Consider the following 19,246-nt stretch of genomic DNA (forward strand, 5'->3'; position numbering starts at 1 on the left):
CCACATTATATCAGAGTATTTCAGAGATATCAATTCATCCTCCAGGAGCCAAGACCAGAATTTAGAATGAAAAATTTTGGATCTAAACATAGTGGTATTTCTTTAGGTTCTCCAAATTTCACAAACATTTTCTCTTTAACTCTGTGAAATTTTCTAATTTGACAGCTAGATCCATAAACCACCATGACTATCTAATCCTATCAACACTCTTAAGTGCAGTATGAAAGTTCAGTTCATTTAATCATCAAATAATATCACGTAAGACCTAGTCCTGTTAATCATCATATATATATATATATATCCAGAGAGAGAAGCATATGTAATCGATAGTACATTCAGCCTGTCAAAATGTTTTAATTATTCAGTCAGAACAGTATGACTGCATTAATCATTTCGGTGTTCACCACAGAGCAAGCTGGAAAAAGGTCTTGATTAAATAACTGCATAGGAATTTTTAAAACTATTACTCTCAAATAAAATTTGAGGTAAAAGTAAGGAAGGCATAAGCAGGTATAAGCAGGTATAAGTCAGGTCTAGGACTGCCCCCTCTGCTAAGCCCTTTCCAGTTCAGATAATGTTTCTATTCTGCTGCAGGCTTCTCTCAGGAAATAAATTCTTAGCTTGATGTCACCTGAGGACATCCAAATGAACTACCTCCCATCTCTGTAGCCTCCTTTCTTTCTAATGTTGTGTTACATCTTAACATTTCACATAACAACTGTAAGACAGACAACCTGATCTTATTAAACTCCACAAAGTACTGCACCACACTCTATGGTATTGTAGAATTAAAAGTAAGATTACGTCACTCTTGAGGATTTTTTTGTGCTCTAAATGTACTCTTTCATAGGGCAATGCACTGAGCAAAACTGAAGGTTTTGGCCAACAGAAGACAAGACTGGAAGAAGACTGATCTCCTCTCCTTTTCATTCTTTTACAGGATATTCTTGATTTCATTCCCTTTGTACTATTTCCACCCCTAATGTTGCAGGAGGAAAGGGGACGGATGTTGTCTAGAGGGGATAATTGCAGGAAGTATTTTGCATAACAGGGTAAGATACTAAACTATGAGACAGGACTTTTTCTTATCTGATGTGTTTGCAGAGGAATGTATTAAGCAGAAAACCTTTAAGGTACATTAAGCTTGACAGTCATCTTTCCTCCGTGGTAAGTTTGGCACATGTGACAAGGATCAGGGCTGCCACTCACTCTCATTTTAATGCCAGCTCAATCCTGACATTCTCCAACATCTAGTGAACTTGTAGTGAGATATTCTGAAGAAGTTATCCTTTTCCCTCAGTTTTTTAAATGAACTTAATATAGTGTAACGTGAGAGTTTATGATCCCAGAGAGAGATATACCATACAGACTAGCATAGCATAAAAAATATCAGGATAGGCTTTCCAGCATCCCCCAGTGTCTCAGCTCCAAGCCAAAGGGACTATTTCCTAATCAAAAGCCCTCATATTTTTCATTCTTCACTCCTCTTTTGATAACAGAAGGCCCAGACAAACAGCAGCAAATAGAAACTATTCTGCTGTTCATGCAAGCCTGTTCACAAAATGCCTCCCATAGGCTGCTTTCCACCAGCCCTGCTCTTTCATTTAATCCATTCAGTCCTGAAGGATCAACTTAGGCAATTAGACAAGGGATGTGGACTCTGAGGGATAATTGGATGACTTGCATGCAATAAACTTCTTGCACGGTTTCTTCACTTTTTTCTCTTGGTCTCTTTGCTCATCCCTTTGTTTCTCACCATTAATTTTTTTAATCAAGTTTGCAACACCCTTGCAGTTACAGCAAGATAGTAATGTGACCGAGCAGCAAGAACTTGAACACCTACATTGCAGCTCCTGCTGTTTTATTCCTCTTTAAATTGTTCTGATGTGATATCAAATGGGATGCAGCAGTCAAGGCTTCATTTTTGTATCTGCAGCACTGCTGAAGTTGCAGGGTGGGAATAAATGAGCTCAGATGTGTTTGCGTAATCTCAGGTGAATCCTGGAAGAGAGCTCGTATGGGGAAAAAAGCCAGAATTTAATTGGTCTTACTCTGGTGAATTGTGTGTGAATTATATCACAGCCAAGGATCTTACTGACATACATTAAGGATTGCTGAAATGTAGTTATTACCTTTCTTTACCCCCTGTAACCTTCATCCCACCTTCTTGTCATCTCAAAGTCCAGAGAGATCTTTTGCCTTGGGCACACAACCTCATTCTCATCCTTAGTCCTCAGTCTGATGCTTCTAACGTTCATTTCTTCCTATTTTGACATATTCCTCTCATATCAACCGCTGCCCTCGTGTAATCCTTCTTAATATAGTATTTATTTACTGTATAAAATTGCTTTCCTCTGTTCACATGAGTTTAAACTTCTCTTAGTTCCTTTTATTTCCTATACACTAGCACAATTTGTCAGACTAGATACACAGCGTTTAAAATCACATACAAGTTTCAACATTTCCCTCTAACATTACAATATAATTCTCTTTTATAATAAATGCCAGTGAAATATTAATGATCACTACACTATCAACCATAAAAACCAATAAAAACAAAAAGTAAAAATCAAATCTTACACTGCCTAGCTTGAGTGCTAGAGACTGTGTACCCAGCTGCTGAATGTGCAGAAGTCCTTTTCAGCGCTCATCTGTAAGGAATAAAATATTGCAGCCACAGCTACCGAGACTTGGCTCAATCGGTAGGAATGAGAGTTTTCCTTCCGGATGCGCACATCCAGCCCAGCCTCACATGACAAATAGACACAATGTCCTGTAAACCTCCTCTGAAGAGATGCTCAGGTAACACTGACAGGCATAATACGAAATTAGGATAGACTGCGCAGAACCTTGTGAAATGCTGTAAGTTTCTTACAAATGAAAAACACCCATCAAAAACAAGGTCAAGAGCAGAACAAAACTTATTTCTTCTCCTACTAGAGAGATATGTATTCAAGAGATAGCTACCTTCAGATGAAAGTATGGAGGATTTTAAGATGGGATAAATACTTGACTGAGAAAGAAATGGAAAACCACTTTTCAGAGTTCTTGAATGACTTGAGGCAGTTCTGCTCTCAGTATGGCCTCAGTGAAGAGCAGGTTTGAGTAGCTCAGGCAGAATGATGAAGAATGTGACTGTTGAGTTGCTTGAAACGGCATTCCTGTGCTCTACCCAGAGAATATAAATTGACTGAAGATGGAGTAATGAAATAAGAGGATGAAATATGAAAAATATGATTAAACTAAGCTCACAAAAGGAGTGATGTTGCATTTGTCAACAAACAAAGAAGGAAAGGAGATGGTAATGCTTTGTGTCTTTTCTGGTGAGATGTGGTGATAGCTGAGCTGGTTCTGTCTTTGTAGCAGTCTAAAGACCACAATAGTTCTCACCAGCAGCTAATTTGCCCAATTTTGTGACTGAGAAACACACATCAAAATAATTTTTTCCTTGTTACTTAGGATCTCAAGGGACACTCTCAGACAGGTACCATGAATGCCAGATGGCTTATGTTTTTTTGTTGTAGACCCTAGTACATTCAAGAGAACATGGAGGCAATAAAACAAAAAGTTTAGATTAAATACCAGGCAGTTGTCTTCTCAAACAAGAGCTATAAGAGAAAGAGCCCACATAATGCTGTTGAACACACCCCATTTCAACATGCATTACGCAAGTGATAGAATACACCACAGTAAGAACCAATTTTGTGTACAGAGGGAATCAGACCAAATGACTAACAAGGTCTTCTCTGTAACTGTAGAAAATGGTTTCTGGAAGAGTATCAACAGGCACTTCTCACAAGCATACAGGTGTTAACCTTGGTGCCCTGGCCATGTTCCAGCCCAGGTAATTACCTTTTACACTTCTCCTTCCATACTGTCCTGGCTTGTCTCCACTCTCTGGCCCAGATTTATGTGCAACTGAAGAGCAGCAGCGTGTCACTGCACAGGTGTCAGTGCAGGGAGTGGTAGGGGATCAGCTGCAGGGTGAAGTGGTAGTTATATTCACTAAAGGTTATGTAGTCCTTCAGGCTCCTTGCAAATACACTGTCTAGATGAAAGATAACCCTGCACAGACCAACTTATTCCTCACCTGTGCTTACAAGGAGGGCAGCTGATTTTTCTATTGCTTTTTTTCCTGCAGGTGAGAGGATAGCTGGCTCCCCTTTGTCACAGCAAGCTCAGCAGGTAGCTTCCTCTCCCTGATCTCCATCCTGCAGCGCTCCTGATCTCCACAGGAGAGTTGCTTCATTTCCCCCTCTTTCCTCTGGTGTGACCCTTCAGTTCCACAGGAGATCCCATGTCTTCTGAGCCTCCCTTCTGGCAATGCACTCAACATCTGCAAATTCTAGCTCAGAATGAACATAGCAAGCACAACTTTGAGAAATGCTCTGAAGCCTTGGTTTCATAATTCATTGCCAACACAGTATCACTTCTCTGGGAGTTATGATCTCTTTTCGTCCAGGAAATTGTGCAGATGAGCTGCAGAACCTCAGCATTAAAAGAGAAACACAGAAAATCCTTTAGCAGAAGAAAGGCTGTCAGAGTCACACATCCCACACAGCAGCAATCCTGCCCTAGCAGCACAGCAACACAACTACCCACCAGAATGAGACTGACTGAAAAGCAAGAACTAAATATGTATAAGGAGCAATCCAACAATGCACACAGCTCTGAGTCATTTTTAAGGGTACTTTAAGATGCATCATTTTTGGTGGAACTGAATGTTGTAAGCACAATACAAAACCTGTGAATTAAAGGAGAAAAGGTAGCTTCCTACGCAGCTTCCTTTATTTAAAGAAGAATCAAGACTTATACTTTGTTTTCAGACTTATTATTCAAGTTTTGAGAGTATTGTAGAGAAAGAGACAATACATGTTTTCAAAATAATTTGGGAGAAACAAGCCATGTACTTAAGTGTATTCTGAAATATGAAAATACAATAGGTGAAAAAGCCAGGGTTGGCAATCATTCAAGTTAAAGTTCAATGATAAAAACTTTTTGTAAGGTAATCCTTATTATTTTAAAATTCTTTTTGATGCCTGAAAAATTTGAATCCCTTGTTTCATATTCCAAATATTACATGAAGTGATTCACTAATTTTGGTTGGGTATTTTTATTTTTTACACATACACGAGACTCCTCTCTGAGTTGCACAGCATTAGAATGAGAGAAAATGGACACAAACAGGAGCGCAGGAAATTCTGATATAAAAAGCTTTTTCTTTTTGCCTTTGTTTTTCCAGCTAGCATGAAGCTGGTCAAACACTGGAACAGGCACCCAGGGAGCTGAATGAAATCTCCATTCTCAGAGATTTTCAGGACACAACTGCAGCCCTGAGCAACCTGACCTGATCAAACCCACTCTAAGCAGGGAGTTGGACTAGATGACTTCTGGAAGTCACTTCCTCTGGAGCAGAGGAATTTCTAGAGATTTTCTAAATACAAAAACATATAGACAGACATAAACATACACATAAAAATTCTGTCACAGCTAAACACATTCTTGTGTCTGCATTTCATTCTGCACATGGGCGTGTGCTCTACTGAATGTGAACACACACATCACAGAGTCACAGAATCACAGAATGAACTAGGTTGGAAAAGACCTTTAACATAATCTAGTCCAATCTATGACATGCTACATAAAAGATGGAGGCATCTGAGCCATAAGAAGGGATAATAAAAAACACAAGTGTGAGCTCCAATAAAGTAGGATTATTCCTGACACTGAATGGTATGTTGGTTTTACCTATTTTCCTGCTAAATTCTGACATCCTGAGCTGCAGCACTTTTAACTACATCAGAACAGCGCAACTAATGAAAGCTAATGAAATTCAGTCTGCATGAACTGTTCAGTGTGGCTTCACAGGACAAACAACTTAGCTCTGACCATCTAAGCAAGACATAGAGGACGTTTCTGAAATTCTAATTAGACTGAATTGAGGAAAATGGCTATGTGGAAGAAAATAAAAAGATAGCCCTGCTCCAACTCCCTGTGCCTTCACAGAATGGACACCAGGTGCACCCACCCAGTGTGACATGTTTCACAAGTGAGAGATGAGCAAAGGAAAATGAAGATTGTGACAGTTTTCCAACCACCCACAGAAAAGGATCAGGGTACAGCCCACGACACTTGGGCTGCTCCAATCCACTATGCTGAGTAGCCAACCAGTTGTTTTAACAAGGTACCCAAATGGAAAGTTTTCTGGATATGACTCTACAGGGAAATCTTCCAAGAAGAAACAGGTTATGAAGCTCAACTTAAAATAGTAACAGAAATGCATTTGGGAACTAGAAATTACCAGAGTATGATAATGTAGACAAAACTTAGATGAACAGCCCTACTGAAGTGAAAGGAGCAATATCTTTTAATTGTACATCCTTTCACAAAATGCATTTGCATAAATTCTCAAAATTGCTCTTCTCCATGCTCCCCCAAAGAGTTAGACAAAAACCCACTACTTACAGCACTGTTTAAAAACCAGGTTAGTTCCAGATGAACTATAAAGGCCTAATGTAGCAACTGCAGAATCTTAATAACTCTACCAAATCTTAATTTCCCTCTATCGTGTCTCTAATATTTTTGCTCACTTGCCATATATAAAACACCACATGTCCTCCATTTTCGATGTCTGTTTGAGAACTTATACCTTATCAGGTACAGATTGAAGAAAACATTAATAAAAGCAAATTCATGGAAAATTGCTTCCACAGAAAAGAAGCCTCTGTCTTAAGTACAGTTTTAAAAAAAGTTGGATCAATTAGCAATCTGTGAATGTTAGAAACATCTTAACAATGTCTCAAAGATGAAAGAGCATATCACAGAATGAGGAAAGGGGAAAAAAATTAAATTATGTCTGCAGTCATAATGAATCAAAGCCCAGAAGGTGGTCTCCAAATCAGCAGGTTTTGATGAAATATAAAGAAAAATTATTATTGATGAAAAATGAATAAGCTCTTTTTGATTTTAGCAACCTTTAAATCACACTTTGCTAATTAAAATAGCTTCAGCACAACCCTCCATTCCTTGATGGGCATTTAGCAATCCTAAAAATGAGTGGGTTAATTTGACATTTTAGCCAATATGCATAGAGTTTATCTTAAGCTGGCAGACACAGCACAGTGTAAGATGATGTACAAAACAACACACAGCTAAACCTTCTTTTTCTCCTCTTTTCTTGTTTTTTCCACACTATATCTACTAACACAATTACAAAGTAATGACAGGCAACTTCTGCTTGTTTTCTCTGCAGCATATAATACCCAGTAACATATACCACAACTATTAATGAGCCATGAACTATGTCTTGGGAAATAAAGACCAATGCTAATATTTTCTGCCTTCTTTGTTTGCCAGGTCAGAGCTCTTTGCATCCCAAAAATAAGTGGAAATGAAAAGTCTGAGGGACATTAGTTCTCACATCCCTTGAAGTCTAATTGCTTTTTTTAAATGTTGGTAGTAGAAATTATGTGTTCTCTTTTCATCCCAGTTTGTACTGTGCTTCCTTTTAAATGGAAACCTAGGAATGAGGGAAGGCTGTAATCAACAATGAATTGTTGCACACAGAAGACATTTCATTACAGAAAGCAATGCAACTCAGGCATGCCATGCATTATTGTTACAAAACTATACACACAAATTAAAATGAAGCAAGATCTGCTGCTCTGCTTTGTCTTTCATAAATTAAGTCTTATATGTTATATCACTGTCTAAACTCCGGGTAGATGAAATTACCTATCCATTACAAATATGTCATCTATTTACCATAATAACATTTGATATATCCATCATGTAAGAAAGACTGCTATGAACACATCAAATTGAAAAGCTATTTAAATGCCACTAGTATTTTAAAGAATGAAAAAATTTCATGGCAAGTAAGTAAATCTGATTTTAGAAATAAGTCTAACATTTTTCAGAAATACCTAATAATATAAAATAGGTCATGCAAGAAACCTTTCAATGTTTCACATCACAGTGTTTGAGCCTTAAGGAACAAGATTTCAAACACCTTATAAACCAATTCTTTAACAATATCATGAAGCACAAGGCTGTGGGAATACACACTGTTTTCTGAGTGATGAGTGGAAAAGCACTGTTTTTCAGCTTTCCAACCAAGAACAAACTGAAATGAGATCTTTCAGCAATTTCTCACTTTCCAGGACTGCCAGTGTGGTATGTTTCATACACATTCATTCAATGAGTTCACAATATGTTAAAAGGAATTAACCACTTCCCCCTGCAACCTATATGAAGTGATGCTATTTTCCTTCCTGCAGTTCACTGCAGAGGATTCCTCCCCACAATTAGACTCCACCACTTCCGCCAGTGACAAAATGCTTTGACCACAAGCAGGATGATTTGTAAGTCACATAAACAAACAAGACTGGCCATAAGGATAAACAGTGTAGTTAAATATAGTTTGTCTCATCTGTGAAGAAGATATCATTCATAAAAATAGAAAAGAAGGAAAGACCCTTCAAACCCTTCAACATTAGAAGAACATTTTACTGTTCATCCATTAAACTACATTAAAGATCTAACTTCAAACTGCATATTTAATTTTAGAAAGCAAAAAGCCCAGATTTGGTGAAAACACAGCACTCTCTCCAAGCTCCTCCTGTGCACCCCTCTCCCATAACCAGATAAATCTAAAATGAAAAACCCCTAGCTCTTCAAATGCTTGGAAAGGAGAAGCCTGAATCCTTCACCAAAGAGGAACAGATGGGTTGACTGGAGGGACATAAAAGACAGAAAAATCATAAATTTGTATTCTATTTAGGAAAGGCCACAGTCAACAGCAACAACAAATTAAACTGATTAAATTATGGTGTTCAAGTGAGGCACAACATCAGCTTGCAATCCAAAATTTGGTTAGTATGACTTGCAAAGAACAGATTTTAGCTCTTTACACCGGTAGGATCAAAGCACTTGATTTAATGAATGGGAAAGCCTTTGCTTTTTCAGCTTTGTGTACTCAAATATTCCCCATAATTTTCTCAGGAAGAAGAACTTCAAGTTGCATTGATGGCATTAGTGGGAAAGAAAGATGTGCACATTACACACACAGCTGGGTTTTTGGACTGCAATCTCAAGCCACACAATAACCATTTGATGCCCAAGACATTGCCTCTTCTAGCTTTTGCATCATGTTTTGTTTCATACTAGGATATATTATTATAGTTTTCCTTTTTCTTTTTTTATTTAATTAAATATTAACTTCTACCATCTGAAAAAAAAAGTAAAGGTTTTTCTCTTTTTTAATCTGAGCAACAAAACATTGATCTATATCTGTGTGCAAATGGCACTAATATACCAACAAAAAATACTATGCATAATTCAGTTACAATGTATTCAAATAATATAAAATAGGTCACGAACATATTAGTATTCAAAATACTAATATACTGTATTGAAGTGACCGGTTTTGATCCCCCTTTTATACATAGTATCTCATCTGCACTTAAAGGAATTGAAAATCACCCAGCTATGCAGATACTCCCAATTTCCAGCACAGGGAGCCCATCCACAGTCTCCAGAACAGGGGCACTAAGGGCACGTTTGGGTGGGCCCCTCTTCACCTCCTGGTCTCATAACGCAGAGCGGGAAGTTCATCTCTCTTATCTCTCTGTGCATTTTCCCACTGCAACCATTTGTAGAGGTACTAAGTCCAGCTGCTTTTGTAAAAACAAACAAATAGCTGTCACACTTCAGATTGCACGGCAAGCCGGCCAGAGCAGAGGGGAAGAGAAACCACCGGGGTTTCAGGGAGGCTGTGGCTGTGGTAAATGGAGAAAGATGTGGTTCTCACAACAGTATCAGTGCTTGGTATCTATTCAGAGAGAGACCAGGACTTTCAAGTAATTAAAATGGGAGACCTGAATAGAGTTCACTGTAAGTCTGCCATTTATTCCACCAAAGTGGTAACCCAAACAGGGGAGTGCAATCGCATACTTTCACAATAGGGAGCCTACATAAATCCTCATGAATTTATATTAAAACTTGTCTTATATTCTATCAAGATGGAAGAACAAAAGAAAACAACCAACCTAAGATAATAAAATGCCAATGCTAATAGTGTCTATTGGGTTCTAAATATACGGGTCTATGAGAGACCAAGCTAATTTTTAGGCAGTCCTGGGGGCAAGGATTACTGGCTTATAGGATGAAGGGTAGAGAAACAAAAAAACCCAATGTGTTCGCGCTAAAGTGAGCTTAAATCCCATGAAGAGTCTCACAGAGGCTCTAACTAATCCTTCTCTGGGTTACAACAGACAGAGGAGGAAAAATACCACAATGACTTCCAAGTATTATTTTCAGTTTTACACATTAGAGAACTGCAAATAGTTCATTAACCCACTGCTCTCCGGGCAGGTTGCTTTGGAGAGTCTGATTATTCCATAATGGCATATGTGCCATTTCCTAGGCCAGAAAAGTCTTTCCAGAAGTCAGATCCTCACAGGAATGAACCTTCGTAATGCTACAAAAGAGTGACACTGACTGGAAGGTAAGGATTTAAAACCTGTAACTATTAATTTCTGAAACATTACAGATTATTTAGGCAGTTTGGAAAACAAGAAGGTCCCTGCTCTGAAATGCCTGCAATCTGAGTATTCACAACATACTTACCTGCATGAGTGGTACCCTCCCCTGTAGCATGGTATCTGCAAGGCTCTGATGGCAGAGGATGGGTGATTAACAGGCAGAAACAAGGGATCCAGGAGGTAGGAAAACACTTCCAGATCAGCAAAGAGAAGTAAACAGAGGTAGGAGGGAAGAGCTTACTCATAATCTTATTCAATATAGATTGTTAGCCTTCTGCACAGCTCTGCAAGTTTTAAATGTCACTGGATAGATGGTTTGCAGTGCCGTGGCCTTTCCCTTCATGAAAGTGCTCTTCAAGTCAACTTCCAGAACCATCAAAAAATCTCTTCATCTAAGAAACATCCTAGCATTTACAGGATGCATAACCCTGAGTAATAACTCCTCTCTCTATCTGTGGTGGGCCTGGCAGTAAGCTCAGATTCGTACGCATAAATGATCCCACAGACTTAAGAACACTCCTGTGACTGACACTACTAATAAAGAAGTTTAATATAGCTGCACAAAATCCCACTTTTTTAACAAATATTTATCCAAGCACCGCAATATAGTATTTCATAGCTTTCATGACCCATTCTGCTATTGCTAAGAGTTATTTTATACACACTAGAAAGACAGGGTCTGCTTATTTCACTTTTTACATATTCTTTTATTATATTAGAGTGTTTCTATGCAGTTTCCAGGTTTCATTACTCTCATGCCAATTTAAGCACAAAGATATTACTGAGAAAATCAAAGTTAACAGCTTAATAAAATGTTCTCTCTTTCTTTTTGGAAAAGCAGCAAGCAAAGTATGTGACCCGACCTAAAAAACAGCATCTTGCCCCTTTGCACTGAGCAGATGACAGTTAAAGGAAGTGGGGTTATTTTCAGTTCCCAGATATTCCTTTGACATAACTTGATTCCATTTCTGATAGAAAATAAGCCAGTTCATAAAGGTCTCCCTTCTAAAATGAAGATTTTTTCTTTTAATGGCAAAATGCACTCAAAAAGCATATGATTATGGTATTTATGTTTCCATTAAAATGTCCTCAGCAAGCTGGAGGAGTCTAACCTACTATTTTCAAGCTATTTAGATTTACAGCAGCACAGTGCCTATTTTATTTCAATTTTATTTCAATTTTATTTCAGGACAATGCACTCTTGGTGGGAAATGATTACAGAGTGACAGCCATTAGGAGTTGTCTTTCTACATCCTGCTCAGCTATGGATGTCAGGTGATTGCCATAAAGCTCCACTGTATGGCATCATTGTCATCTACATGAAAAATGGTATTGATCAGTTGTGCAGCTTATCTCCTCTGTGATGCAAAACATACTAGAGACATTTTTCAGCTAAGCTGAAAGCCTTATTCTCAAGAACTATGTTCTTGAGACACCTCTTTCCTGAATGGTAAAATAAACATAGATTATACATTCCACCTCTACTTCACTCATTAATGCCTAACATAGAAGTGAAAAGCTTCTTAGCAGCCTGTCTCTGTTTGCTGTCGCTGCATTGGATGGAGCTGATGTCACAAGGGCAGCTCATGTATATGGAGCTATGCTCATCATCAATCTCTTCCAACATATTAGTTTGTTTATTTATTTATTGCTAGAGCTTCATTTCTTCTGAGCAATAAACTCCTCTGTTAAGAAAGACAATCTGCTTTGATTCTTTAGGGTAAACAACAGAAAACAACTTTTTTAGTGCTACATCTTTAACTGATACTATCACTGAAAAACCAAACCAACCAACAAAGAAATGCTTTCCTCTCTAAACCCCACCAGTATCCATCAATGATTGATACATTAAAGTAATTCTAAACCAGTTTCAAGTCCTGTATTTGAGTAATGTTTACTATTTACGGGCTGGGTTTTTTTAATAGCTATCATTGGTAAAATTCAGTAAAGCATTGTCCCTTACACATATCTAGCTGTGCATGTCTCCAATGAGTGAGTTAACACCTTTTTCTCCTCTGCTGTATTTTGACATTATACAATCTACTTTCTATTTAGAGAAATGGACAGACAAAGTTTAAGGAATAACCATGTTCTTCTTACCATTTTGTACTACCTGTCTACACTGATGAGCAGTTTACATTCTTGTCCTCCACTTTGCTATTCACTCTTTGTCATGATACAGTTAAACTTACAACAGTTGGTGGCATGTGTTGATGAAAGTAATAGGGAAGTTGAAGGAATATTAAAGAAAAACAAACCCTGACAAGGCCTCACACACAGACACAGTGATTCTCTTGCAAGTTACAGAAAAATTTGTCATAAGTGTTCAGCATTGGTATGCAAACTATTATAGGACATTTTGTTATAGGCGCCTTAGTAACAGACTTTTAAATAACCTTTTGGACATACTTAAATGTCAAATTTTGTTTGGCACTAAGCACCAAACTTTAATAGAAATAACATTTCCCATATAAACAATGCTGCTCTTAATATGAACGTGCTAAAGATTTGAGACAGCCTGGCCATTACCAGCTCCTGGCAGTTCAGCACAAGGGTAACACACTGTGATTTCCCTTCCCACCCACAAAAGCTGGAAGCAACTGTTTCTATTTGGGTAACCTCCGAAACATCCAGAGGAAAGGAAAGGATGGGAGGGCAAAGGAATAAAACACACTGAAAATAACACCCCCCATAAGTGAACACTCATGTACACAATATTTTAAAGATGCAGAACTGCAACCAACTATTTTTCATCAAATTTATTGTAGCATTATCAGAATAAATCAGTCTGCAGAGAAGAGAGCTCCATGGAGAAGAACCTTGAGCAGAGGCACTTGGATGCTTGGTGACAAAAGGGGCATCATAGGAGATGCCAAGTGAAAGAGGAAGATCTCACTGCTGGAAAGGGATAGCAAGAAACAAGTTGCAATGCACATGGGGTGAGGAGCCAGGTATCCTACAGACAAGGAGACAAAACAGTTAACAAGCACCTCAGGTCTACATGGTAACAACTGATTCTTAGAACAATGCTCAGATGATGCTTTCTTAGTATATCTAAGACAAAGCCTGTAAAAGACAGAGCAGCCTTTGGGAAGGTACCTCAGCCACAATCCAGGCTCTCCTGCTGAACATCACAAAGGTCAAGCTCCTAGATATCCTTCACATGCCTCAAGGAAGACTGAAAGCTGCTCCCTCACAGCTGTTACACCTCCTCCGTGCCCAACCTCATGATCTTTAAGGTCCCTTGCAATCCAAACTATTTATTATATGATTCTATGACACCCTCTCAGCACTTCTTACTGCCTGAAGTAGAGACCCAGCTCCTGGGAGAGGTAACTTTGAGCCTGAGATTGTGCACATCACTGCAACATTCCCCAGAAGGTCTCCTGGAACCAGGTGGGATTCACCATCTCCACAGCTTGGTTGTTAACAAAAGTGTGAGGGGAGAGAGGAAAGAAAACCCCATACACCAGACCTTCATGCCTCAGACCCCTGAACAGGTATTTCAGAGTACATTTATAGCAAATAATAATTATTTTTACATCTGAATTAAATTTTTCTTTCTGGGTGTTTCTTGTCAAATATGTCCCCCTATATCACAGGACTAGGGGTGGCTTTTCATGGCCCATTTCTAGTACTCTGCTTGCATTTTATCCCTCTGCTCAGGCCCGTTGTGTGTGCTGGGTCTTTCCTTTTGTCACAGCATGATCCAGCTGTGAGCGATGGGACCCTCCATGCTCCAGGAGCAGCCTGAATGTACAAAACTACTGCACTTCTCTTCAGTCCTACCCATCTGATTAACATCACACTCCGCCGGTACTCTGTTATCTTCCACTTTACTCACTCTCTCCTGGCTCTTTTATCAGCCACCACACAGAGTTAGCTGGGTCACGCAGGTCTCCTATTTTGCCGTGCCAGGTTTGTATCAAAGAACTTTTTTTTTGTTGATGTGACATTGATGCCATTCAGCTCCAGCATGAAACACTGCCTTTGGTCTAACAAAAACAGCCATGAGAGTCACCACGCGGCAGACATATCCAACCAAGCTATCTCGATTTCCAAAGGCACAAAAGTGCTGAAATGCCAGGCACCTGGGTATACCAGTGCCAGCCAATATAGGGCTAAGGAATATAAAATTTCAAGGACACAGATGAAGCTGTAATCTTTTAACGTCATTTTGCTTCCTTCACTGAAATAATGTACATACATCCACAATATATAAATTATTTTCATTTACTATGAAAAGTACACCTTTTACACAGCGCAAGAGAACAGTGCAATTGAGACAATAAAAAGGCAGCTGTGCTACTGATTTTTAGCAAAAATGTATGCATTCCACAATGCAGCTGAGATTTTCTTATTTGTCATATTAGAGGATGTAATTTTATCAAATTACATAAAGAAACTTTGCAAAATAGATCTAGCGGAGGGTTAAATACAATACTCTCAGTCCTCAAAATTTTAGACATTTAGCTGAAACACAAATTACTCCATTACCACCTAGAACAGAATATGCAAGATGAATGCCACTGCTCATGTAGAAGTTATACAAATCTCAAATACTGCAGGCAAAGACACGGCTTTGCTGATTTAACTGAAAGTCCAGTCTTTTTCTGCTGGAAAGAGTGAGGTAGAAAAAAAATGAATGGCTTTACTATGAACTAAATAAATAACTTCCAAATGAGTGAACAATATGTCTTGCACTAGGATTTTAGTGTTATTGTAATGCTGAGAAAATGCAGAACTACAAGTTCATAATAGTAAGCCAAGAAAACAGATGTATTTTCATTGTTAAAGCACAAAAAACCCTGTGAATTTTGCCTTTAACTGTGTTTACTCTGTTAATTTACATGTCTGTTTTAGCTTCAGGTTTTCAAATGAACTCAGAACTCCATCAACAGAAACTGGAATTTTGCCTAGTTTCAGCACAAAAACAAGTAAGACACAGTTGAGATAATGTACCTGCAGGAAGAGTAAAATCATAAGCTACAAACCAAGAAGTAACTCATGAGTTAAGCTTCGAATTTGCTCACTTGGTCTATATCTAATCATAATTTAAGCTAAAATTATAAGCATAATTTGAGCTAAAAAGCTCAACCTGTTAGATTGAAGTTCAGGACTACGGGTAGGACTTACAGCTTACAATCCATGTAAGCTTTAACCCATTTTTGCTGTAAACACATTAACCTTTTAGAGATGTTTGTAATGGCTGTAAATAGATTGTAAATGTTGTATTCCACAAGCATATCTGCTGGAGCTTTGATAAATAAACCTGATTACATTAAAAATTTGAATTTAATTCCAATGATACCCAACAGCAATTCCAAAAATTCCAAACCATCTGAAGAAAGGGAAGAAATGTAGTTGCTCTGCAGAAAACAACTTTCCCATCCCATTCTGTAACAGGTTGATTTGAGTGAGTTCAATACTGTTCTACATAAAGGCTTTAAAAAGCCATTAAAAATATGCAGCTCTGTCTTTCCAATTGATGTACAACCATCTCCCATGACAAAAGCAGCACAAAGGCAGATTTTGAGAGGGTGTATTGATTGATGTGTGGTGCCTACCTGTCTACAGGTGAAGACTTTGAATTCCGTGGTTTCTTCACTTGGGCGTACAAGGCTTCCACCGTTTGCCCTTCCCTCGGGCTCTGCGGTCGGGCATTCAGCGTTATTGTGCCGCTGTTTGGAGAGTCATAGGCAGCGATCCCAGCATACATCGGATCCGCATCACAGCCAAACGTCCGGTTAAAATCCTGGATCTCTGCATAGTCACGTTCCCGAGCCTGTCTCTCTCGAAATTCTCGAGTTTTCGCTTGGATTCTGAAAAATTAAAAGAAGGCTGAAACTGATGGGTGGTCCCCCCTGAGGCATTTGAATGCAGCAGTCAGCAGACACTTTAGGTAGCCTGTCTTAATGGAAATCAGTGGAAGTTTCCAGTTCCAGTTTGCCATGAGGTCTCAAGTTTACCTCAGACATTGAAGTCTACATTGAAACAATGCTACGATCAACAGTGGTCTTTCAGAAGTACACCTGATTATCTTTTGTGTCTTTTGTTTCATTGTTAGCTAAATAATGACTAGCCATAGCTGCTGGTAAACAGAGTTAATCTATTGCTTCATGCATCTTAGGGTGCCTGTGCTACTATCTGACCTGTCTGAGAATGGCCTGACACCATTCATACTGTATTGTACTCCATCAAAACTTACCAGATTTACTGGTACTAATGCATGTATTTAGAGAGGAATTTTAATGTACTTTCTTAGCTTAATACTACAAAAATCATACTTTTTTCAGAATTTAAAAGCTGTGTAGGGATAGGATACATGTATATATGTTTGCATGCATGCAGTAAACAGCAGAAGCAGATTCTTGTACATTTCCTTTGAAATGTGCATGCTTTTTAAAAAATATAAACAAACTGAATCTGGCATCTCTCAAAAGCAAGCTGCATCTTCCCAGAAAGTAAAAACATGTGCCTTGTGTTAAAGTCACAAATGAAAGGTGATGCTGGACAGGGTTTATATCTATGTGCACTAATTTGGCTGTATGATAAAAAGTGAGAGATAGATGACATTTAGGAATCTGACAAGCACGAACTGAGCACAGATCATATTTTCAAAAGCACATAAAGCTATTGCAAAAATTTGATCTGGGCTTCAAAGTTTCTTTGATATTTTATAAAATTGGATGTATTGCACACACATATGCACAGCAAACTGACCACACCCCCCCTTTACACTGTCTCCCCAGACCAATTTAATGCTCTGTCATCATCACAAAATGAAGCACTCAGCTGTCTCTTCCCTTCCATTAGCAAAATGTGCCCCTTTTTCATCTAATACAGCCATGGCTACAGTGTGACAGCATCCATCCATGAGACTACAGCTCTGTGAATCTCTGCGTGCCATTTCCAAAGACACCTTGTTCACCAGCTTTTAACAAGAGCAGCCTATCCAAAGCCTCTGTCTCTTTTGAAAGCAAGCCTTGACTCTTCTGAAAATAGAAAAGCCTTAAAGGTAGGTAACTGACATTCTTGGAAATTTCAAAATGGCCTCTTCAAGATTAGTTTTGCAAAAACAAAAGGGGATACACAAAGGGTAGGATTCAGACTGCAGATAAAGACATGAGACCTTAGTGCCAGCAGCAGGTGACCTCAGAGCAGCCGTGTGTGCAGGCTCGTTCCCCTTACGGTGGCCAGGAGCTGTCGGCAGCAGACTCCAGAGTTAGGAACCAGTCCATGTGCCAGAGAATGAAAGGAGTCACTCCAGAGACACTTTTGAGGCTCTTGCTTAGGTGTTCCTCAGGAGCTCGGATACTCAGCCTCGATTCAGCTGCTCAAACATAAGCAGCTCTGGCCACCTGACATGCCCAGGTAATCCTGATGGACTTGCAGCTGCTGGGCAAGGTCTCCCACAGGTCATGCTGAAGTCTCAGAGATTGTGGTTACCCAAATGACACAAGTCATCTGTGTTCAAGCATGAGAATCCAGCCCCGAGCTGCTATGTGAATATCATAAATGTGTCTTCCTCAGACTGAGTCCCAAGCAAATTGTTCCTCTACACTAACAAAGATCACCAAAAGGAAGGGAATACAAGGATGGCATGGATACACAGACATGTTTTTCCCCACAAATCCTGAAAGTATTGACCATGCATAGTGATTCAGGATACAACTGATTCACTGAATTACATTCAACAGCCAGAGCCATCTACATTGATGGTTCACTGATTCATTTACATGCCCAAGTTATGTTCAGTCACAGTGAAAAGAAAATAATTATTTTTAAAAGTTAATTTAAACTAACATAACTTTTTGATTTTTGCAAACACAAAATTATTTTCTTTACTGTTTGCTTTTTATTTTAATAAGGAAAAATGGAAGTGAAAACTGTAACACTAGTCAACTGAGAGAATTTTCCTCTACAATTTCAGCAACATCAGGCTGGAATTGTTTTTTGTTTAATTTAGAGTGGAGAGGGTCTCAAGTTTAAATCCAAAACTCATTTCAAACTTAAACAGGGTTTCAGCAGGCCTATTTTAAAATAAAAATAAAGATTTTGCATTCTCCTATACCCCAAAGCTGTAATTCAGAAGTGTTATAGCCTTAATCACTTGCAAGGTGTCTATATAGGAGGAAAAACAGGTCTGAAAATCACCTCTGTATGTTGATTCTTCTCACTGTAGTTTAACTTCTAATTTGTAATCCTGTATTAATTACCCTGTGAAAAGATGTATTTATCTACTGATACTTGTCCTCTGAATGGGAGAAGCAAAGGAAATCAGAAATTTCCTAGACATCGGTAGCTTTAATTTTCCTTTAAATGAACGATTTATCATCACATACTGGAACACTGTCTGACACCAATTTGAAAGAAAAAATATCCATGTATTTTAGATAACCAAAATTTCAGTGCATGAAATCAGACAGTATAACAATAATGTGGCATAGAGTAATTCAATCAGAAGGAAACATTGTTACCTGAAGCGCGTACAAAACAGAATTACCTGGTGGTTACTGGTGATATCTGCCTTTGTCACACAAACTGCCATGGGAGAGGGCAGTGAACTTACGTAACTTTTGACCACGGGGATCACATCGCTCCCCACAGGAGCAGACAGAAGTGTTCCCTGTTTCATGTGAACCGCCTTTTCTCATGCATCTGCTTATTGGCTCTTTAATGGTCTGGATGCTGAGCCATTT

At 38.7% G+C, this 19,246-nt stretch overlaps 1 protein-coding gene across 11 annotated transcripts in view; it reads right to left on the reverse strand.

The window, feature by feature from the left end:
• PARD3 (par-3 family cell polarity regulator) overlaps window positions 1-19,246 on the reverse strand; it is a 420,254-nt gene that overhangs the window by 83,138 nt on the left and 317,870 nt on the right. For all 11 annotated transcript variants that reach the window (XM_042044372.1, XM_042044371.1, XM_042044370.1 and 8 more), the window contains one exon: window positions 16,112-16,366. In XM_042044372.1, the coding sequence (XP_041900306.1) occupies window positions 16,112-16,366 (255 nt within the window). The remainder of the gene's footprint in view (window positions 1-16,111; window positions 16,367-19,246) is intronic.

The sequence above is a fragment of the Corvus kubaryi genome, unplaced genomic scaffold, assembly GCF_017639235.1.
Source record: "Corvus kubaryi isolate FWS band 111438036 unplaced genomic scaffold, C.kubaryi_AGA036_p1.0 37398, whole genome shotgun sequence".
Lineage (NCBI taxonomy): Eukaryota > Metazoa > Chordata > Aves > Passeriformes > Corvidae > Corvus > Corvus kubaryi.